Source organism: Pelodiscus sinensis, chromosome 2, assembly GCF_052426305.1.
Source record: "Pelodiscus sinensis isolate ZL-2025 chromosome 2, ASM5242630v1, whole genome shotgun sequence".
Lineage (NCBI taxonomy): Eukaryota > Metazoa > Chordata > Testudines > Trionychidae > Pelodiscus > Pelodiscus sinensis.
In genome coordinates, this window is record NC_143053.1 from 178,068,839 (window position 1) to 178,090,000 (window position 21,162).

The window sequence follows — 21,162 nt, forward strand, 5'->3', positions numbered from 1 at the left end:
TTCCTGAAGATGACTTTAAGGCACTTTATTATTTATGCATATATTACAGTAGCACCTAAACGCTCCATTAAGGCTCACTGTGACAGGCATGATACAAAAAATAATACAAAGACAATCCATGCTCCACTGATCTCACAACGTAGGTTTAGGAAAAGACAACAAGAGGGGCAGAAGAACTGAAAACATAACAAGAACAAGACAACATGGATGGAAGAATTTTTCCCACGACAGCCTCACATCACTCACAATATGTGATTTCTGAAGGAGAGGCTCAGAACTTCACTAAAGAGAAGATATTTGGCTAGACAACTTTAACATTGGATGTCAGGTTTCTGATGAGAGAGGTTGGGAGCTGTCCTTCCATACATCTTTGAGAGTCAGGGAACAGGAGATAACTCCTGAGTAGCAGCCTCTCCTCGAGATCGCATGCTAAGCATACATAAATTCTCTAGAGATAAACAATCCCAGCAGAGTGCAGGCACTCAGATACCACAATGAGGGGTATATTTTAGTGTAGAATGAAAACTAGCTTATAATAAGCTGCCACACATGTTAAAAGCAGAGTTAAATTCATGCATAAACATACAATAAATAAACCCTAATGCTGTGAAGAAGAGTCAGCATAAGGAAATCTGAAACATGCCACATATCCTATGCTAAAGCATCAAAGCAAAGAATGGGCCAAATTATGCTCTCATTAGAAGGGTAGCTCCCCTAAAATTAAGGGGGATATTATGCTGGATATACAACTATGTAACACAAAATGGAACTTAGTCCCTTGACTTCAACAGGTTAAATTGGGATTAGGGGATTGTTTTCATTAAGAACACTTAGGGCACGTCTACACAGGAGGGCTAAACTCGAAATAAGCTACGCAACTGCATAAGATAATTGCATAGCTTAAGTTGCAATAGCTTATTTCAACTGTTGGCACTGTCTACACAGCAGTTATTTCACTCTTCCCTCGACTTCCCTCATTCCTCATACAATAAGGGTTACAGGAGTGGGAACAAGCAGTCCTTTAGCTCAACATTATTTTGACATTATGTCGAAATAACTGCTTGTGTGTCCACGTAGACTACTATGTTATTTGAAAATAACGTCAGTTATTCCAAATAACACTCCTGTATTGACATAGTGTTAGCCTGAGCAAACAAGGATGTGAATCTACTTTGCTAGCCTGCCATAAACTGTCCCCGTGGACCTTGCTGATGCACTTTGATCCTCCTTGAAAAGAGACATCAAAGTGCATTAACTACCTGTTAATGAAGGTCAGCAGGGTCCAAATGACAGCCTGCAATAGGTTACTGTGGGTTAGAGGCATCAAAACTAGCACAATTTTTTTTTTAAAGGATGAAAACTGCTGAAAGGAGGAACTTCTCAAAGTAGTTCTTAAAAGGCCATTATTAAGTCAGTATAGTTGTAGCCATGTCAGTCCCAGGATACTAGAGACAAGATGACTGAGTTAATATCTTTTATTGGACCAACTAAATAAAATTAAAAAAAATTACCTCACCCACCTCATCTCTCTAACTAGTTAAGTCAGTTAACTAGTTAAATCAGTTAAACAAAGCCATTTTAAAAAATTATTACCATAATGCCTGGGGGTCCTAGGTATGGACCAGGCTCCACTCTACTACAGAACGCACAAACAAAACAAAAAGGCTTTGTCCACTTCAGTGCTTTAATCTAGTAGTGTGGTCATGGCACTAGGTAAACCACGAGGGGGGAAGCGAGCAGCAGCAGGAGTGCTGTTTTCAGACACCCAAATGAGAACGTTATAGCGCAGTGACTTGCCAGTATAGACAAGCCCAAGGAGAGCCCTTGCCTGAAGAGTTTACAACTTAAATTATGGAGCAGTCTGTTTGATGCACTAGCATCTTTTGATGCATTGAAATGTAGTGTTCATTTGTTGCTCTCGTGCAAAAAGCCACATACAAAATACACGTCTCAGAAAATCTGGAGAGTTGGTATGCCCTACTCAATTACTTGGCCCATATAATGGCAAAACATCTACAGAATTTAGCCAAGCTGTTACAAGTTAGCTGAGCAGACTGAAGGAGGTTCAGTGACAGGTGAGAGCATCTGAATAGGTTTCTTTTTCTAAAGTAACATTTAAGAGATATTAAACACAAGATTATACCCCACATATCTCAACTTTGAGAACATACAAGGAAAAACCACACTCATGAAAAAAATCAGTGCAGTGTGGCAGTGATCTCACAGGAAAGACTCATGACATCTGACTGAGGTTAAAGGTACAGCTTTGAGGTATCTCTAACCTGAGCTACAAATGATGATATGAAGGCACAACAGTGGGTCTTTATTTAAAAAAAAAACACTGTGCTGTGTTTTTGTTCATCAGGATTCACTTTTTTCATCCACTTCAAGGAGTTCATCAAGGAATTCCACAACTTCACCCTAAAAGAGATTAAAAGAAAGAATGACACATATTAATTACTCACAATGAAGTGAGTGGGGAAAAGGTTTTACATCGTACAGAAGAACTAGATTTTACATGAAGTTGTCAAAATCAGACTTCTGTTTTATGTTGCACTACCGTGAGCCAATGAAAAGTGCTAAGACCTTTTTAAAATAATGAAATAATCAATTTAAGTATAGAGCACATGGCAGGAGCAATGAATCTGTAGTTATGTGCCAGATTTTTAGGCCCAGAGTAGTCCATTGACACATCCAGATCAGTTTACTCATTAAGATCCTGATTCAACAAAGTACTCAAGCAGAAGCTGAACTTTAAGCATGTACAGTCCCACTGACTTCAATGGAACTACTCTTGTGACTAAAGATCATGTGAACTGTGATCAAGCTTGCTTTCCTTTTTGAAATGTCTCTTCTGTGGTCTTCTGTTACATATTTTTCAGTTGAATTTTTCCTATATGAGATACCATTTTGAACATGGATTTTTACTTTTACAAAAGACCACTTTTAGGAACAGTATATTTCCAACTCCCGCCCCCAGTCTTGGATCTTGGGGAAAAAAAACAACAACCCACGTTTTGTATCCTTAATAAGAACTATTATCTGAGAATAGTTCTTGGAACACTGGGTAATTAATTTTATAGTTATATCAATCTTTGCACATTAGAAAAAACTCTCAGATCATGGCAGAGATAAAGAATTTCAAAAGACTAGTGGAATTAGAAGTTCTGCCAACCAAACCACTTGGGTTCAAAAAGATTACAAACCCTCCTGCTGAATCACTGATGAGAAGACTGTCGTCTTGTTTGTCACTGTACATATGTTGTTTTAACACTTGGTCTATAATTACAGTAAAATATAGACCACTAGCAGATGAGGCCTGTCATTGACCGGGCAAAGTCATTTTGCACAGCTTACACTTACAGGAAAGTTCAAGAAACTAAATACAGTAATTCCTCATTTAATACTATAGCTATGTTTCAGAAAATGATCGTGTTAAGTGAAAACGTGTTATGTGAGTCAATTTTCCTATTGAAAATAATGGAAAAGGTGGGGGTTGCGTTTCAAGCGGTGGTGTCTGTTGGGACCAGGACATAAGGTTGGGGGAAAAAGGGGACTGGATTACAGCAGGGAAGGGAGGTGTCTGGCTCTGGAGAAGGGATGGGGAGGAGAAAGGAGGGGGATTGGGTTGGGAGTATGCCCCTGTGACGGGTCTGCCGGGACCCGCACTGCATCCGGCGAGGGGGGGTCCGCTGGGGAACGGCACAGCAAGCGGCGAACCTTCCGCCGCTTTGCAGGAAGGCGGGGGAAGCCCTGCACAGCTGCCGGTGATGGGCTGGCTGGGAAAACCCAGCTGCCGGCCTGCAAGTGGGGGCAGAGGAGAGGGGGCAAGGCGTCCGTCGAGGGAGAGTCAGAGGGGAATGGCGCAGTGAGTGGCAAACCCTCCGTTGCTTTGCAGGGAGGCAGGGGAAGCCCTGCGCAGCCACCGGCAACGGGCCAGCTGGGGAAATCCTGTTATTCCGGGGACGGTCGTGTAATTCAAAAAACATTCCCCCCCCCCCAAAATCATGCTATCGCGAAAATGTATTAAGCGTGCACATGTTAAATGAGGAATTACTGTATATGCAATAGAATTTTTTATTAATGTGCTTGCAAGAGAAGTAAAAGAACAGTTGTAAATTTGTAGGATTTCAACTTCAAAGATTATTCATTTTATTGAATACATAGTACATTTGAATCAGAAACTCATAAAGCTTCCATTACTCTTCCTGTAACTATGATTTGTAACAGTAAAAATGTTCTTTGCTCTAAAATGACAGTTGAATAGGCGACTCGATTTTAATTTTGTTAAATTTTTTTTATGAACTCTAATCATAAGTCATGACTTTTTTTCTGTCTAAAAACAAAAATAATTATTTAAACTAGTGTTCCTCCAAGTGGCCCACGAACCCACTCTGAGAAAGCTGCTACTAGGCTGCTCCGGTTTGTTTACTTACCGGCTCTGCAACCATGGAGCTTGTGGCTCCTATTGGCTGCAGTTCACTGTTTTAGAAACACTGATTTAAATCTTTCACTCAGCATATTCTGGGGTAAAAAGTAGTGCATTCAGCTAACTTAAGTGGAAGGATTGCTTATGCAAAATTTGATATCTGTAGGTAATCGCAAAGTATGACTTTATTTTGCACAAACAAATCCACGAACAAACTCACTCTTCAAAATGTACAGTAGATATTGGAAGAAGATATTAGCATTCACTGAAAATTTTCATACAGGTTTTTTTTGTAATTCAACACACCTGGAATAAGTCTACATTGCAGTTGGGAGCCTGCCTTCCAGCATGGGCAGATAGTCCAAGGTTAGGTCTACTCAAGCTAGAACGCTAAAAATAGCAGTGAAGTCAGAGTAGCATGGGTGGTCCAGAATGGTTAACACTCACTTGGTTAGCCTAAGCTGATACAGGTGCTACTCAGGCTATATGGCTTTTTTTTAGTACACTGGCTTGAGCAAAACTAACGTTTGTCTCTACCTGCACTGAAAAGCATCCTTCTAGCAACAGTAAACACCTCCCCCAACGCAACTCAGTTTAAAAATGCAGCAGAATATACTTTAAAGTGGCATTAAATACCCATTAAATTAAGACAGATGCGTTAAGGATAATCATATACTACTCCTCCTCCCTTACATCTCTTGCCTTGTTTTCTACCACTGAATTCTGTTTCTGTGCTATCTACATCTCTTTTCATTGTCTTCATTATAGAACTAATCCAAAACTGGAATTTCTGTTAGGTAGGGAATTCCAACTGTTTTGGTTGAAAACAATTCTGAATCAGAATGAAAATGTTGACATTTTCCATAAAATGAAATATCCAATAAATATATTAAAATATAATTTGAGTCAATAAAAACAATTTGATTTTGACAAAAAAAATTGTTTACAAAATTATTACAATTATTTTCAAAAAAATTACTTTGAAATGAAAAATTCCAAATACTTTGTTCTGATCAAGTTTAAACACTTGGATTTGATTTCTATTCTCTTCCCAAAAACAAAATGTTCCACAGGAAATGTTTAAATTTAACATGTTGGTTTTGATTAATGACATTTTCCAACAAAAAAAAATCTTCTGGAAAAATTCTGACCAGCTGTGCCTCCTTCTCAGTTTTTAAAAAAAATCAGAATTTATAAGATTTGTTTTCAACAAATTTATTTGTATCCTTCTTCCTCTTTTCTCTTTGGGTGTGTCTAGACTACATGCCTCCTTCGACGGAGGCATGTAGATTAGCCAGATCGGAAGAGGGAAATGAAGCCGCGATTAAAATAATCGCGGCTTCATTTAAATTTAAATGGCTGCCCCGATCTGCCGATCAGCTGTTTGTCGGCAGATCGGGGGAGTCTGGACGCGATGCCCCGACAAAGAAGCCTTTCTTCATCGACACAGGTAAGCCTGGTTTCACGAGGCTTACCTGTGTCGATGAAGAAAGGCTTCTTTGTCGGGGCATCGCGTCCAGACTCCCCCGATCTGCCGACAAACAGCTGATCGGCAGATCGGGGCAGCCATTTAAATTTAAATGAAGCCGCGATTATTTTAATCGCGGCTTCATTTCCCTCTTCCGATCTGGCTAATCTACATGCCTCCGTCGAAGGAGGCATGTAGTCTAGACACACCCTTTGTTATACTCACATTCTTTGTCCACTATGTTCATTTGTTTATTTTTAAGATGTATGCTACAAACTGTTTGGGGCAGGGACTTTTTTTTCTTTTCCCTGTGAAGTGCCATGCTAAATTATAGTGCTACAAATTAATAGTTTAAAACCTTAACTAGATTTTAAGTTTTGCCTGGGAATTTATTTACCAGGCATAGAGCACATGCAAGATTATTTGTGCAGTTTCTAAGCCAGGATATTGCAGCAGTCTTCCGTACAGATGGGAAAAGGGCATTATATCCTCTGTGGTCAGTGAAAGGAATTCAAAGCAACACAGAGAGGCTCTATTTATTTTTAATGCAATAGTCACATTATGGATAGGATTAAAAAAATTGCTACCAAGTTTTTCAGAAGTGTGAATTAGTAAAGGACAAAAAAACCCAGAAAAAACAAACCCACCACCAAAAGTGGGATGACAGCGGGCTGGAAAAAACTGCTGCTCCTGTTCCTGAATTCACAGTTCCTTCTTATAACTTTGTTGGAGTTTAAGCAAACTGTGAAGTGATTTTAGCAGTTTCTGAATTATGACAGTTTATTTTGAGTTTCGCTTACTTGAAATATATATGTATGCAAGTCAACAAAGGCGCAAGAAATATAAGCATTGCCAACTCTTTTATATTTTCTATTTGTCCTTCTGGAGCTAAGCAGTTTGGAATTAGGGAAAAAAGGCATTAAAAATATCTCTGCATAGGAAGGAACTGGTTATTTTTTGTTGAAAATAATACTTTGCATTTCTGTAAAGCCTACCATTTGTGGATCTCAAGATAATTAAGAAGTGTGAATGAATAAAGCCCCACAACACCCTTATGGACTGGGTATTATCATCCTTGTTTTATAGATATGGAACTCAGGCACAGAAGTTAAGCTCAAAATTTAGAGGTTACCTTGAGGATCTGATTTCCTGTAGCTCCCACTGACTGATTGGGATTCTGAGGTATTCATCACTTCTGCAAATCATGCTTTAGGGAGCTTCTTGATAAGTGACACAGCTTCTTTTATGCCTCAATTACATTTTAATAAAATTATACTGAATTTTTAGAATTTTGTTCACACACTCCTCAGGCTATGTCTACACTACAGAGTTTTTTCAGAAAAATGGCCATTTTTTCAAAAACTTGAATTACGTCCACACTGCAATCGCGTTCTTTTGAAAGAAAATCAAAAGAACAGAGGGGTTTTTCTGACAGCGGTAATCCTCTTTCTATGAGGAATAAGCCTCTTTCCAAAAGAGCTCTTTTGGAAAAAGGCGTGTGTGGATGGGGAAGAGGGTTTTCTTTCAAAAGAAGAGGCGGCTAGGAAATAATACATGTGCCCTGGTGGCCACTCTATCCAAAGTAATCACAACTCTATAATTCCTGTCTCCCTGTACCTCTTAAAGCTGCAGGCACTCTGGACAAGCCATGTGGAAGGAAGCCGGCCTGTGAGCAGCACCCTGACCGTGCAGCTCTCTCTGCCACAGGCCTGCTCACCCATGGCAGAGCCACAAGCCCTCCAAGACCCCTCTGGCCCTTGCAGGGAACAGCACCAGGGCTCCCAAGACCCACCCAGGAGGACCAAGAGGCGGGCACCCTCCTGGTTTGGAGCGGAAATTCTCTGCCCCAAGTGCCGCAATGTGGCAAAAAGTGATATATAGGAATCAGCGTGAAATAAATTTAACTAAAATCCCAAATTATCTAAATTTTCTGTTGAGAGAATCTGAATATCCAAGATAAACCAACAAATAAAAATTTGTAACGAGCAGAAAGAATAGCCGATGGGCTACATTCTATACCCCCATTACGCTAATGCAAACCTACAGGCTCTAACAGAGTTAAAGGGCTGAAACGGAGAACAAGATTTGGGTCAGTATGTAAAAATAAATTCCCAGAAAAATCTGCTGCAATTAAAAGACTGATTTAATTTTTCTTTTGAGAAAGCAGCAACGGTAGTTTATGTTTGAAGAAGATTAAAAATAGTACCTAAACCCAAAGTGAACTGGTGGCAAAGTGAACACCACATTGGTCTGCACAAACTTTTGAACAGCTAAGAACAATAAATAAGTTAATAAAACTCAAAGTCTGTTTGCTTTGGCTAAACTGAGATTATTAGAACATAAGAACAGCCACACTGGATCAGACCAAAGGTCCATCTAGCCCAGTATCCCGTTTTCCAACAGTGGCCAATGCCAGGTGCCCCAGAGGGAATGAACAGAATAGGTAATCATCTGGTGATCCCTCTCCTGTCACCCATTCCCAGCTTTGACAAACAGAGGCTAGGGACACCATTTCTACCCATCCTGTCTCATAACCATTGATGGACTTATCCTCCATGAATTTATCTAGTTCTTTTTTGAACGCTGTTAAGGTTCTGGTCTTCACAACATCCTCTGGCAAGGAGTTCCACAGGTTGACTGTGCAGTGCATGAATAATCTGTCCAATGCTGTGCCATCTCTCCTGCATGCAGCAGCCATGTTTGGTTAACAATTGTAGAGTCTTGCAAATCTGCAGATATTCGCGGGTATCCGAATCCACGGATATAGATGTGGATATATGCAGCTCATTTTTGTGGATATAAATGTGCAGGGCTCCACAAATAATACAGTCTACTCGCCCATGGTGAGTAGATTGTAACTCAGAAGAGCTGGGTTCGGGCAATCTGCGCATGCACAAATTGCTGGACAGTGTGGCTGGTGAGCAGGGCTCGCCGCGGTTTGGCGAACCCTGTGAATGTGGATATACATTTTTTATCTATTGCAGCTCATTTTTGTTGATACAAAATGTATATCCACACAGGGGTGTAAGTATTTGCATATGTTCTCCTTTGAATCAAACACAGGAAGTGAGCATTTAAACCTTAATTTTTCTATACAAACAGAAGGAATGTGATCAAAAAAGAGTCAAACACTTGCCAACAATTTTTCCATCTAATGATTCGGTATGAAAAAAAAGAGACAAGTTGTAAGATTAACTGAGACAAATACCTATGGATGTTGCACAATTTAAAATGGCCAAGTAAAAACATCTCTAACCTTCAAGAAACAGAATGTAAGGGTTAGGTCCTTAGCAGTTGTAAATTAGTGTCTCTCTACTGGAGCATGAGCTGCACCAATTACCCCAGCTACAGGGTAACGCGCTGTTATGAAAATGTGAAGCAACTTTTCACTTTGTTAAGGCTGTGCAATTTGAAATATGGGGGTTAGATTTACTTTGTCCTCTCAGGATTCCTCCTGCACAGGCTATTCATTACATGTCTGAACACAAATCAAGATGCACAGTAATTCATGTGCCAACACTTCTCTTTAGGAATTTCTCTTCAAAAACAACAACACTGTAATTTATTTCTATCTTTATTGTGGAAAACTCAATAAGGATATATATTATTTTCTTTAAAAAATGATTACTTAAAGTACTTTGTAGCAAGTAGGTATTAATATTTTCCTCTCTCTAAGTACATAAAATATTTAAAACAGAGATTTTCATTTCCTTGTGGCAAAGCATTAATAAAGTAATAAAAATGAGGTAGTATTTTTTGTCGTGACATATGCAAAAATCATTAGTGCATATTCAGGCCTCTAATGATTGGAGTATACAGGCAGTCCGCATCTTCACGAAATTTGACTTATGAAGAACAGCACTTACAATGTTTCTCAACTAACACCCTGATTCGACTAGCAACTTTTGGTTCCATTTTATAATGTTTGGTCCAACAATGGAGTGGACTGTGATTCTGAGTTATGATGTGTTAACTTACAACACAAGTTTCAGGAACCTATTGTTTTGTAAGTATGAGGACTGCCTGTATTGTTGAAAAAAACCAGGTTTGCACTTGTTTTACCATTAGGATTTTAAAAGATATGCTTTGTTTTGGACAAGACAGCACTGCACAATCTAAATAAAGAGTTAAACTATTTGAGGAAAAAAAGCACTGTCTATCTAGGAAGAGACCTACACTCTTTTGGTTGGTAACCAATCATTCACTTAAGGACTAATGAAGTGGATTTCTTCTCAAGTTAGGGCATGTCTAGACTATATCCCTCTTTCAAAAGAGGGAAGTAAATTAGACATATCAAAATTGAAAATGAAGCCAGAATTTGAATTTCCCGTGCTTCAATAGCATAATGGCGGCCACATGTTCTTTCAAAAACGAGTATTTCGAAAGTGAAATTGCCGTCTAGATGCGGTTCTTTCAAACTCCCTCCTCCCCCTTTTTTGAAAGATCCTGTAAACATCATTTTTTGAGGAGTACTGGATCTTTCAGAAAAGGGGGTCTTTTTGAAAGAACCGCCTCTAGATCACAGTTTCACTTTTGAAATACCCATTTTCGAAAGAATGCGCGGCAGCCATTATGCAAATGGAATGCAGGAAATTCAAATCCATGCTTAATTTGCAATCTCTATATGTCTAATTTACCTCCCTCTTTCGAAAGAGGGATATAGTCTAGACATACCCTTGGGCTACGTCTACACTGGCCCCTTTTTCGGAAGGGGCATGCTAATTTTGAAAGTGGGAATAGGGAAATCCGAGGGGGATTTAAAGTAGGAATAAGAGATCCTCCGGAATAGGGCTTTATTCCGGAGGATCGGGCCAGTCTAGATGCTTTTTTTCCGGCTTTTCCCCAAGCCGGAAAAAAAGCGGCGGACATGTTTATTTAAATCCGTGGGGGATATTTAAATCCCCCGCGGATTTCCCTATTCCCACTTTCAAAATTAGCATGCCCCTTCCGAAAAAGGGGCCAGTGTAGACGTAGCCTTACAGTATGGGATTGGTGGCTTATGGATCACTATGAAGACAGCAAATTTGGTGCAGTGCAGTTCACAGAAGATATGGTCCATGTATAGACGGACAAGAGCAAACGGAAGTTTCTCTCACTTGGCTCAATTTTTAATATAGGTTGAACCTCTCTGGTCAGGCATTCTCTGGTCCGGCAACATCTGTGGTCCAGTGTGATTTTAGTTAGTCGGATGTAATGTAGTTAGTCATGGGTGTAACCGTGTTTCCTGCAGTCCCATAAAGTTTGTTTACAGCCACCAGTCCTGGCTCTCAGTGTTCTGTTCTGTTATTTAGCTCTAATTTACCCCTAAATGTCTTCTAAGTAAGCAGTGGAAGTGCTGGTAATGCTGCTAGACAATATTGACTTTCTGGGGTTTGGCAAATTCCCTGATTTGGCACCCGTCAGGTCCCAAGGGGGCCAGACTGGAGAGGTTAAACCTGTATAAAAAAATTTCCTGTAACACATCCCTGTCGTCTTCTACTTTACAATGCTCGTATAAACTCTCCTGCCAATTCTGAATGAAATTTTTTAACTTTCCCAGCCTACTTGTTTCCAAGTTCTTACGTTAGGACTTCTTTACTCCCATTCCAGGCATTTTTAATCAACTGAGCAACACACGGAGCACCACAGATCTTACATCTGTCCTGACCAGACATTTTCTTTAACAACAGATGGTTTGCAAACACACTCTTTGGCCTGGATCCTCACAGAGAGCTGTGCACAGCAGGGACTCCCCACATGCAAATCAACTCCTGCTTGCATGGAAGGTGGGCTCAGTCTCTTTTACTGCACTATCTCTCTCCATCAAGACCTTGCAAAGGCAGCCTCTGTATCCAGAATCTGCACTGGGAGAAGAGGTCTGAAGGTGTTTTAAAAAAGCATTGCCCTCCTCCGATGAGCAGAAATTATGTTTTATCTGTTTCCATACGATCCCTTCTGCAGACCTCAGAAGGGACTGTGGCCAGGGGGATCTCTTGGTATCCAGGGACATAAGGAGTAAACCAGTGGAGGCCAGAGCCAATGCAGAAGCACATGGACTTTGTGACTGGCCTTGGCCCCCAGTAGGTTCCTCATGATCTGTAATGGGGGAAAAATTGGAGGGTTTCCCTGCCAACCATGGAAAGAGGTGAGTGATGCCTCATATTGTACAGTGAGGGATACATTTATTTATTTGAGTTAGAGAGATATCTTTGAAGTGATCTTCCAAGATCACATGGCCCTTGGTAATTCTGGTTTTTTACCCAAAATGTATTGCCCACTCAGAGTTTAAACTAAGATCCCACTGCATCTTCCAACAAGGCTAGCCTGGCCAACTCCTGTAGAACCCAAATGCAACTAGAATAAGGTCCTTCACTGTTTTTGGATACATACATGCAAGGGTCAGAAGGGACCATTGTGATCATCTAATGCAGCACAGGCCTTTGAAATTCCCCCAAAAAAGTTCCCAGAGCAGATCTTTTAGTAAAATCTCCAATCTTGATTTTAAAATGGCCAGTGATAACGAATCCACATGACTCTTAATTAGCTGTTCCAAGGGTTAATGACCTTTACTATTAAAAATGTACACATTATTTCCAGACTGAATTTGTCCAGCTTCAACTTCCAGCTACTGGATCATGTTAGATCTTTCTTTCTTAGGATTGTAGAGCCATTGACGACTATTTGTTCCCCAGGATGGTAGATGTTGAATCTGTTATCAAGTCACCCTTCAACTTTCTCTTAAACGTAAATAGATTGAGTTCCTTGAGTCTCTCATTGTAAGGCATGTTTTAAAATCTTTCAGTCATTCTCCTAGCTGTTCCCTGAAATCAATCCATTTTTTCAACATCACTTTTGAACTAGGGGCATCAGAAGTTGATATAGTATTTCAACAACCGTGGCATGAATACCAAATACAAAAAGGCAAAATAACCTCCCTACTCTAACCCGAGATTTCCCTATTTATGAATCCTGGTGTTGCATTATTAGCCCTTTTGGCCACAGCCACTAACTGGAAGCTCTTGTTCAGATGGTTATCCATCATGATCCCCAAATCTTTTTCAGACTCAATGTTTCCCAGGATAGAGTGCCTCATCCTGTAACATGATCTACACTCTTTATTCCCAAATGTATACATTTACATTTAGTGATATCAAAACACAGTTTGCTTCTGCCCCGCTTCTCATGAGATCCAGATCACTCTGAATCAGTGACCTGTCCTCTGTGTTATTTACAACTTCCTGGTTTTTGTGTCATCTGCCAAACTCTATTAGTGAAAATTTTTGTTTTCTTCTAGGACTTTGATACAAAATATTAAACAACATATGGATAAGAATGGATCCCAACTGGACCCTACTAGAAACTCACTTACTTGACGTGCATTCCCCATTTACAATTACAGTTTTAAACTATCAGGCAGTTTTTAATAAATTTAATGTAGGTCACGTTAATTTTATACTATTCTAGTTTTTTAATCAAAATTGTGTGATACAAAATCAAATGCCTTACAGAAGTCTAAATACACTGAATCAATAAAACTTGTAATATCAGATTTTAAATTAGTTTGACAGAATACATTTTACATAAACTCATACTGATGGGTATTAATTATATTATCATCCTTTAATTCTTAATTAATGGATTCCCATATTAGCGGCTCCATTATCCTGCTTGGGATTCATATCAGACTGACACTCCTATAATTACCAGGATGTATCCTTTTTAAATCCTGCATGACATTAGCATTCTTTCAGTTTTCTGGAACTTCTCAAATGTCCAAGACTTATTAAAAATGAACATTAATGATCCAGCTAACTCCTCAGCAAGCTCTTGGGTGCAGTTTATATGGATCTGTTGATTTTAAAATGTCTACGTTTATTACAGTAGTTGTTTTTCAACATCTTCCTGATTGGAAACAGTGTTATCATCAATCATATGACTTCATCATCTATTTTTTCCCAAACAGAAATGTTTATTGAACACTTCTGCCATTCCTGCATTATTATTATTAATTCTACCATTTCCATCTAGTACTGTACAATATCTTTATGGTGATTCCTTTTGTTCCTTATTACTTTAAAAACTACTCCTGATTGCCTTTAACCCTACTGGCCACAGATTTCTTTGTGTACTTTTGCAGCCATTATCAATTTTCTACCCTTCTTAGCTTGATTTATAGTCATTAGTATTAACTGCCCCTTTCTTCCATTGTTACATTTTTAATAGCTGCATTCACTTCTTCTCTAAACAAAGTTGGTTTTCTAATATGAAACAAAAGTCAGGACTATGCAGTACTTTAAAGACTAACAAGATGGTTTATTAGGTGATAAGCTTTCGTTTCAGCTAGACCCGACTAACACAGCTGCATCTCTATCACGATTTTCTAATATGGCCTTCTTCCTTGATTGTGGCTTTTTGAGCATCTAGTAAAGTGCTCTTAATCAATTTCCAATTATCACTCACATTTTTCTGCTTGTATTATTTCTCCCAGATGATTTACCTCACAATTGTTTACAGCTTGTGAAATTTTGAAGTGCCAAGTTTCATGGGAAAATGTAATGAAGTTATTACATTACTGAATGAATTAAAGGAATTACTATACATAACAATTCCCTTCCATTTATTCTATGTACTATGCCCGGGTCTATAGTTTGTTTTCATAATCTCTGTTCTAAAAACAGATATTGAAGGCCATTATGGTATGATGCTTCCCCATCTAATAAGAACATAAGAATGGCCATTCTGAGTCAGACCAAAGGTCCATCTAGCCCAGTATCCTGTCTGCCGACAGTGGCCAGTGCCAGGTGCCCCAGAGGGGGTGTACCGAAGACAATGATCAAGCAATTTGTCTCCTGTCATCCTTCTCCGGCCTCTGACAAACAGAGGCCAGGGGCACCACTCCTTACCCCCTGGCTAAATAGCCTTTTATGGACCTAACCTCCATGAATTTATCTAGCTCTTTTTTAAACTCTGTTATAGTCCTAGCCTTCACAGCCTCCTCTGGTAAGGAGTTCCTCAGGTTGACTGTGCGCTGTGTGAAGAAGAACTTTTCGTTATTTGTCCTAAACCTGCTGCCCATTAATTTCATTTGGTGTCCTCTAGTTCTTACATTATGGGAACAAGTAAATAACTTTTCTTTATTCACCCTCTCCACACCACTCATGATTTTATATACCTCTATCATATCCTCCCTCAGTCTCCTCTTTTCTAAATTGAAAAGTCCCAGTCTCTTCAGCCTCTCCTCACATGGGACCCATTCCGAACCTCTGATCATTTTAGTTGCTCTTTTCTGAACCTTTTCTAATGCCAAAATATCTTTTTTGAGGTGAGGAGACCATATCTGTACGCAGTATTCAAGATGTGGGAGTACTATAGTTTTATATAAGGGCAGTAAGATATTCATTGTCTTATTTTCTATCCCTTTTTAAATAATTCCTAGCTTCTTATTTGCTTTTTTGACTGCCGCTGCACACTGTGAACTATCCACGATAACTCCAAGATCTCTTTCCTGATTAGTTGTAGCTAAATTAGCTCCCATCATATTGTATGTATAGTTGGGCTTATTTTTTTCATCGTGCATTACTTTACACTTATCCACATTAAATTTCATTTGCCATTTTGTTGCCCTGTCACTCAGTTTGGTGAGATCTTTTTGAAGTTCTTCACAGTCTGCTTTGGTCTTGACTATCTTAAACAGTTTAGTATCGTCCGCAAACTTTGCCACCTCACTGCTTACCCTTTTCTCTAGATCATTTATGAATAAGCTGAATTATAATAATAATCTCCTTCATTACCATTCCTTTCAGTTGTAATAACAGATGCAAGTGAAAAAGCAATTACAAAAGAAACTTATTCTTAAGTCTGGCATCAAGCTTTATGGGGTAAGAACAGTTTTTTACAAGTCAACCAAGGAGCATAAAAAGTGCCCAAATGTTTGCAACACTGAGAAAACAAACACTCTAAAAATAGATGAGAAATACCTTTTGAAATAATGTATTAATCAAGCAAGATCTCTAAACCTTACCTAACCTTAACCCTAGACAGACCTTTAGCAAGAACACATCACAGAATTCCATCACAATAATCCTCCATTTTCTGAGTGTCTTTTCAAATTTTCTAGTGTCTAATGGTGTTCTACTTTTAGTACAGGTTTTTAGGTCATCAGATAGGTGGCTTTGTTTCTAAGATGTCCTTACCTTTGTGTCTCACACAGTAAAAATCTCAAGGTAACAATTTCATTTTATAGAACGATATACTTTCTCACCATTATCAGTTATAACTAGAGCACACTCCAATAGTGGTCATTGTAAATATTACTTATCTTAGTATACAATAGGTTTCAACCAAGTCCTAGGCCATACGGTTTATAAACTGCATTTAGTTGATGGCACCGATACACTGTTCCCTAATTTTAACAGAACATTTTTTAAAAAATCCTTTCTGCCTGAAGGGTATTTTCTTTAAACACAAGATATATACTTCAATTCCAGCTGTGGGAAAGAAAAAAATGTACCGACATTTTAGCCATTTTTCCTGCAGTGAAAAAATACACAAATAATTTTGTGCTTTGTAGTATTCAATTTTGTGTCATTGTTCGTGAATTTTAATAATAATAATAAGAATTACCAAAGAGAACAGGACTACCTGTTGAAGAAGAGTTAAACTTTAAAAAGTGGTTCTTTCTAGACAAAATTAGAATAATTTTAAAATCAAGTTTTAAGTAGATTTGAAATAGTCTTAAAGTTAGAATTACAGGCACCACTTTTGTGCCCCCTAGTGTTTGTGTTTTGCAGAGCAAATCTTATGAAGTCATTTTTATTTGCTGGGTATATATAATTTCTACTTTTGTATCAACGGTTGTACTGTCCCATGTTATTTTAAAAGGCACATATGCACACTAGATTTTTCTGGGTCTTTTTCTATTTTCACTTATTAAATAATATTATAATAATCTGATTAATATGTTTCTTTACGAAACAGCATTTTGCCATACTCTATGGGCTCGTCTACATTGGCCCCTTTTCCGGAAGGGGCATGTTAATTTCAGAGATCGTAATAGGGAAATCCGCGGGGGATTTAAATATCCCCCGCGGCATTTAAATAAAAATGTCCGCCACTTTTTTCCGGCTTTTAGAAAAGCCGGAAAAGAGCGTCTACACTGGCCCCGATCCTCCGGAAAAAGCGCCCTTTTCCGGAGGATCTTATTCCTACTTCAAAGACGCTTTTCTAAAAGCCGGAAAAAAGCGGCGGACATTTTTATTTAAATGCCGCGGGGGATATTTAAATCCCCCGTGGATTTCCCTATTACGATCTCTGAAATTAACATGCCCCTTCCGGAAAAGGGGCCAGTGTAGACGTAGCCTATAGGTGCCACAGAATTATATTTATGATATGTTATAAATACATCACACATTTATTTTAGCATCACTAATGGTATATATTACTATACCTGAGCTCTCAAAAACTTACCTCATCATCATCCATTATGTGCTGCTTTGCAAATTCATACATTTCTGTCTGAAGTGTGGTTATGTTGTAGTAGCGAACTGCTTCCTATTGGAACAAAATTTCCAGATTCTTTTTAGGGCAATAAATCATTATGAACATATTTCTGAAAGTCTCCCAAAGTGTCAGACATCACTTGTTACCAGAGTGGCCAATAGCCTTGCTGGGCTCCTGAGCAACATGGGCGGAGGGAGGGAACTCCAGGCCCTGGAGGGGTGGGATCTTGGAAGGGGCAGGGCTGGAGCTAGCCTCCCCCACGTGATCCCTTCAGTGCCACTTGAAGTGCGCCTCACAGCACAGTAGCAGTGGCCAGGAGCCCCTGGGCCTTTGAAATCACCAGGGTCTGGGACAGCTGGTTCCTTCTTCCCCACCCACTGGCATGCCTGCCTATGACTATTCTATCAAAGCAAGCTCCAAACTCAATACTTCTCTGTTAATTTCAGGACTGCCCCATGTTTGTGAAAGGAAGATGGAAGCAACAAATGAACAAATACAGTGAAACCAGGGGTGATGGGTGCTGTGGTGCCTGCTGCAAAGCTGGTTCCTGTGCCTATGCATGTTGAGGTACAATGCATTACAAGTGGTAGCTGAACATCATACTTTATCTTATAGTAAACAGATGCTATATTTCTCCTGACTCTAACATGCACATTTTCACATTAAAAGCTACAAACAGGACATATCCAGCCCACTTAATTAGCCATATTTACATGGGTCCTACAATAGACAGGAACTTCTACTGTTTTATTATATCTATCTATCTATCTATCTATATATATATATATATATATTGTTTTCTGTTATTTCTATTCCAATTCATCTGATGACGTGGTTTTGCCCATGAAAGCTCATGATTCTATATATTTTTGTCAGTCTCTAAGGTGCCACAGGACTACTCGTTGTTCTTAAAGTTGCCCCATTTGTTGGCATTACTATCTACAATGCTTGACCCATGTCACCTTTTTGGGAAGGGTAACAGTAGAAACAGCCTTCACGAGCTAGGAGTGATCTATTGACAAGAAGTAAGTGAGAAACAAGAGTCTCAATATTATTAATGTGCCACATAGATCTAGAGACTGCCAGACTGCAGTGACTGGTTAGGTAGCCCATGCAGGCAGCAAGAATAAACATAAGGTGGTGAACGGGCATATTTGATCTCTCAGTAAATTAATGTGTACCTCAGCATGCTCCAGCGCAGTGGGAGCAATTATAAAACCCCTTCCCTACACATGTAGGACAACACAATATATAGATATTTTCACATATCTCTGTATGGTTCTTGTAAGTGAACTACGTTTGACACAAATGCCTCCAACAATTCTCCTTTGCCATAACTTCCACTCTCTTGGATTCAATGGTAATATTAGGAGACATCTTGCATGCAATTTACCCACTCAACTTACTGGTCTGGGCTGAAAATCTTCCTCTGTGAGTCCCCATTTGTCTTTGTGGTATTGATAATAGACCATGTTCTGTTTCATTACTTCATCTTTCTGGTCGAAGAGCATATAGCTAGCAACACAAGGGGCTGCATTCTTCATGTCATTCACTGAATTAACAAAACAAACAGAAGCCTGAAGGAAAGGCAAATAAGCAACAACCCACATTTCCTTTTATTATTCATACTCAGGAAATTCAGGTGGTGACAAGTGCAACATTCCTCCTAAACTTCATGACTCTATAAAATATCCCCCCCCTGAAATACCTTACTTTAAAACAACAACAAAGTCCCCATCCTGGCCTACTCTGAAAAGCTTGTACATTTACCTGGCTATAACTTTGCCCAAGTAACAGGATGAATGAATTGTACTACTTAGAAGTTATATCATGAGATAACAATACCCAAGGTATGCTCAAAAGAGCCCACTTCTTAACCATGGAGACTGTTTAAAAGATTTCCAATTCTCTCACCATAAAAATGCAACAGATAATCTTATATCAAAATTCACCATCAATACACAGAAAAACTTAGCCATGATTAAGAAGATGCAGGACAAACAAACAGGGAGATGGCTAATCAAATGGCACACACAAGAGACCCCACCTCAAGCCTGAATTTTACTCTCTGATGGGAGTCAGATTAGCTCGGCATGCATCCAGTCAGTGGCAGAATGTAGCTTTTACAATGCTGGTCTACTCCTAAAAAGACAGTACAAAATTCTTAATGATCTTATCAAATGTGTTCCTTCTAACTGAGAGAGTACATGATGGCAGTTTTCAAGTACCTAAAAAGGTGTTGCAAGAAGGAGGAGAAAAATTGTTCTTCTTGACCTCTGATGATAAGAGCAATGGGTTAAATTGCACCAAGGGAGGTTTAGGTTGGACATTAGGAAAAACTTCCTAACTGTCAGGGTGGTTAAACACTGGAATAAATTGCCCGGGGAGGTTGTGGAATCTCTATCATTGGAGATATTTAAGAACAAGTTAGAGAGGCATCCATCAGGAAAGATCTAGAAAGTCTAGATGGTGCTTGGTCCTGCTGTGAGGGCAGGGACTGAACTTGATGATCTCTCAAGGTCCCTTCCAGTTCTAGTGTTCTATCATTCTATAACTGCCAGCCTTTCAACCTCAATCTGGTCTCTGAAAGGCAAGCTGGGCTCTTTCCTTTTGTGACGAGGTGTGTACCTCACACAGATAAGGGATGGATTAATGTGAGCTTGAGAAGTCAGTTATATTACCCGGTTGCATTTGAAAAATGGGCCAGGCTTAATTAAAGATGAAGCTCAGCTGCAGAAGGAGCCAGTCATGGTGACTATAAAAGAGGCACAGCTTAGAAGGAGACTGAAGTCCCTTTCTTGATTTCAGACACTGGAGAGACCAGACAGGTCACAGGTGAAAGTCAAGGGAAGAGTGAGCCCAGGGACCTCTCCCAAATAAAGTCCAGTAAGAGATCAGAAAAGATACAGAGCAGACATCAGGCTGGGGCCAGCTCTGGTAAAGAGGCCTGATAAAAAAAAAACAAAACAGGATTTGAACTTCCACAGAGAGGCCCACAACGTGCCCTGCTAAAGAGCAGAGAGATTTGGAAAGCCACACATGAAGAGGGCAGAAGGTGGCTTAAGTTGGTATTTTTAGCTTGGGGATTTTGTGATTTGATTCTAGGATGGAGGAAAGAGTCGTGCAAGTCCTGGTCCTGAGAGAAGGGTAAACCTGCAGAAGCCTGCTGACTATGGTAAAAAGCAGTGAGGCAGCAGCAAAGAATCTGATACAGCAGATCTTGGCTGCTGGTTACAAACAAGGCCCCTGGAACAGAGCCGTAACAAGGGTGGGGCAAGTGGGGCACTTGCCCCACGCGCAGTATATTTAGGGGTGCAAAATTAAAAATTAGAAAGTTAAAAATATTATTTCACTTATATCTTTGCTATCATCTATTTGCAATCTCAATATATGTGCAATTAGCAACATGTGCAATGAATAAAATTAATACAAAAAAATTAAGAATTTTATCATTTTGGGGGGCCAGCAGAGGGAAGGGGGCGCAGTTCAGTAGCTTGCCCCGGGTGCAGAAAACCTTAGTTTTGGCTATGCCCTGGAATGAAATTCAGTACAGTGGAAAGGCCTGAGTTCCTTAACCAGCTTCTGGAGAAAGTGGCAAAAAGCCCCTGACAACCTTAAGAGAAGGTGGTGAGGATTACAGGGGCCCAGTTGAGGTTAAAGCCTTTCTGTAAGGATCCTTGGCATTTTCCACTGGATTTCGCTACTCTGGAAATAGTGCGACCAAAGCATTACCTGGCCAGAGGGCTGAATCACAAGAGGCAGACATCTACAAGGCCAGAGTGGCTGT

At 39.5% G+C, this 21,162-nt stretch overlaps 1 protein-coding gene across 2 annotated transcripts in view; it reads right to left on the minus strand.

The window, feature by feature from the left end:
• The window catches only part of CRTAP (cartilage associated protein), a 36,542-nt gene continuing 15,380 nt past the window's right edge, over nt 1-21,162 (minus strand). Inside the window, exons 5-7 of one of the 2 annotated variants that reach the window (XM_075921842.2) lie at nt 18,782-18,927; nt 17,343-17,426; nt 1-2,421 (exon numbers count right to left, since the gene is read on the minus strand). In XM_075921842.2, coding sequence (XP_075777957.2) covers nt 2,362-2,421; nt 17,343-17,426; nt 18,782-18,927 — 290 coding nt within the window. In that variant the 3' untranslated portion in view covers nt 1-2,361. Of the gene's footprint in view, nt 2,422-15,759; nt 16,364-17,342; nt 17,427-18,781; nt 18,928-21,162 lie in introns of those variants that run through there. The other variant, XM_089776577.1, reaches the window with a different exon arrangement.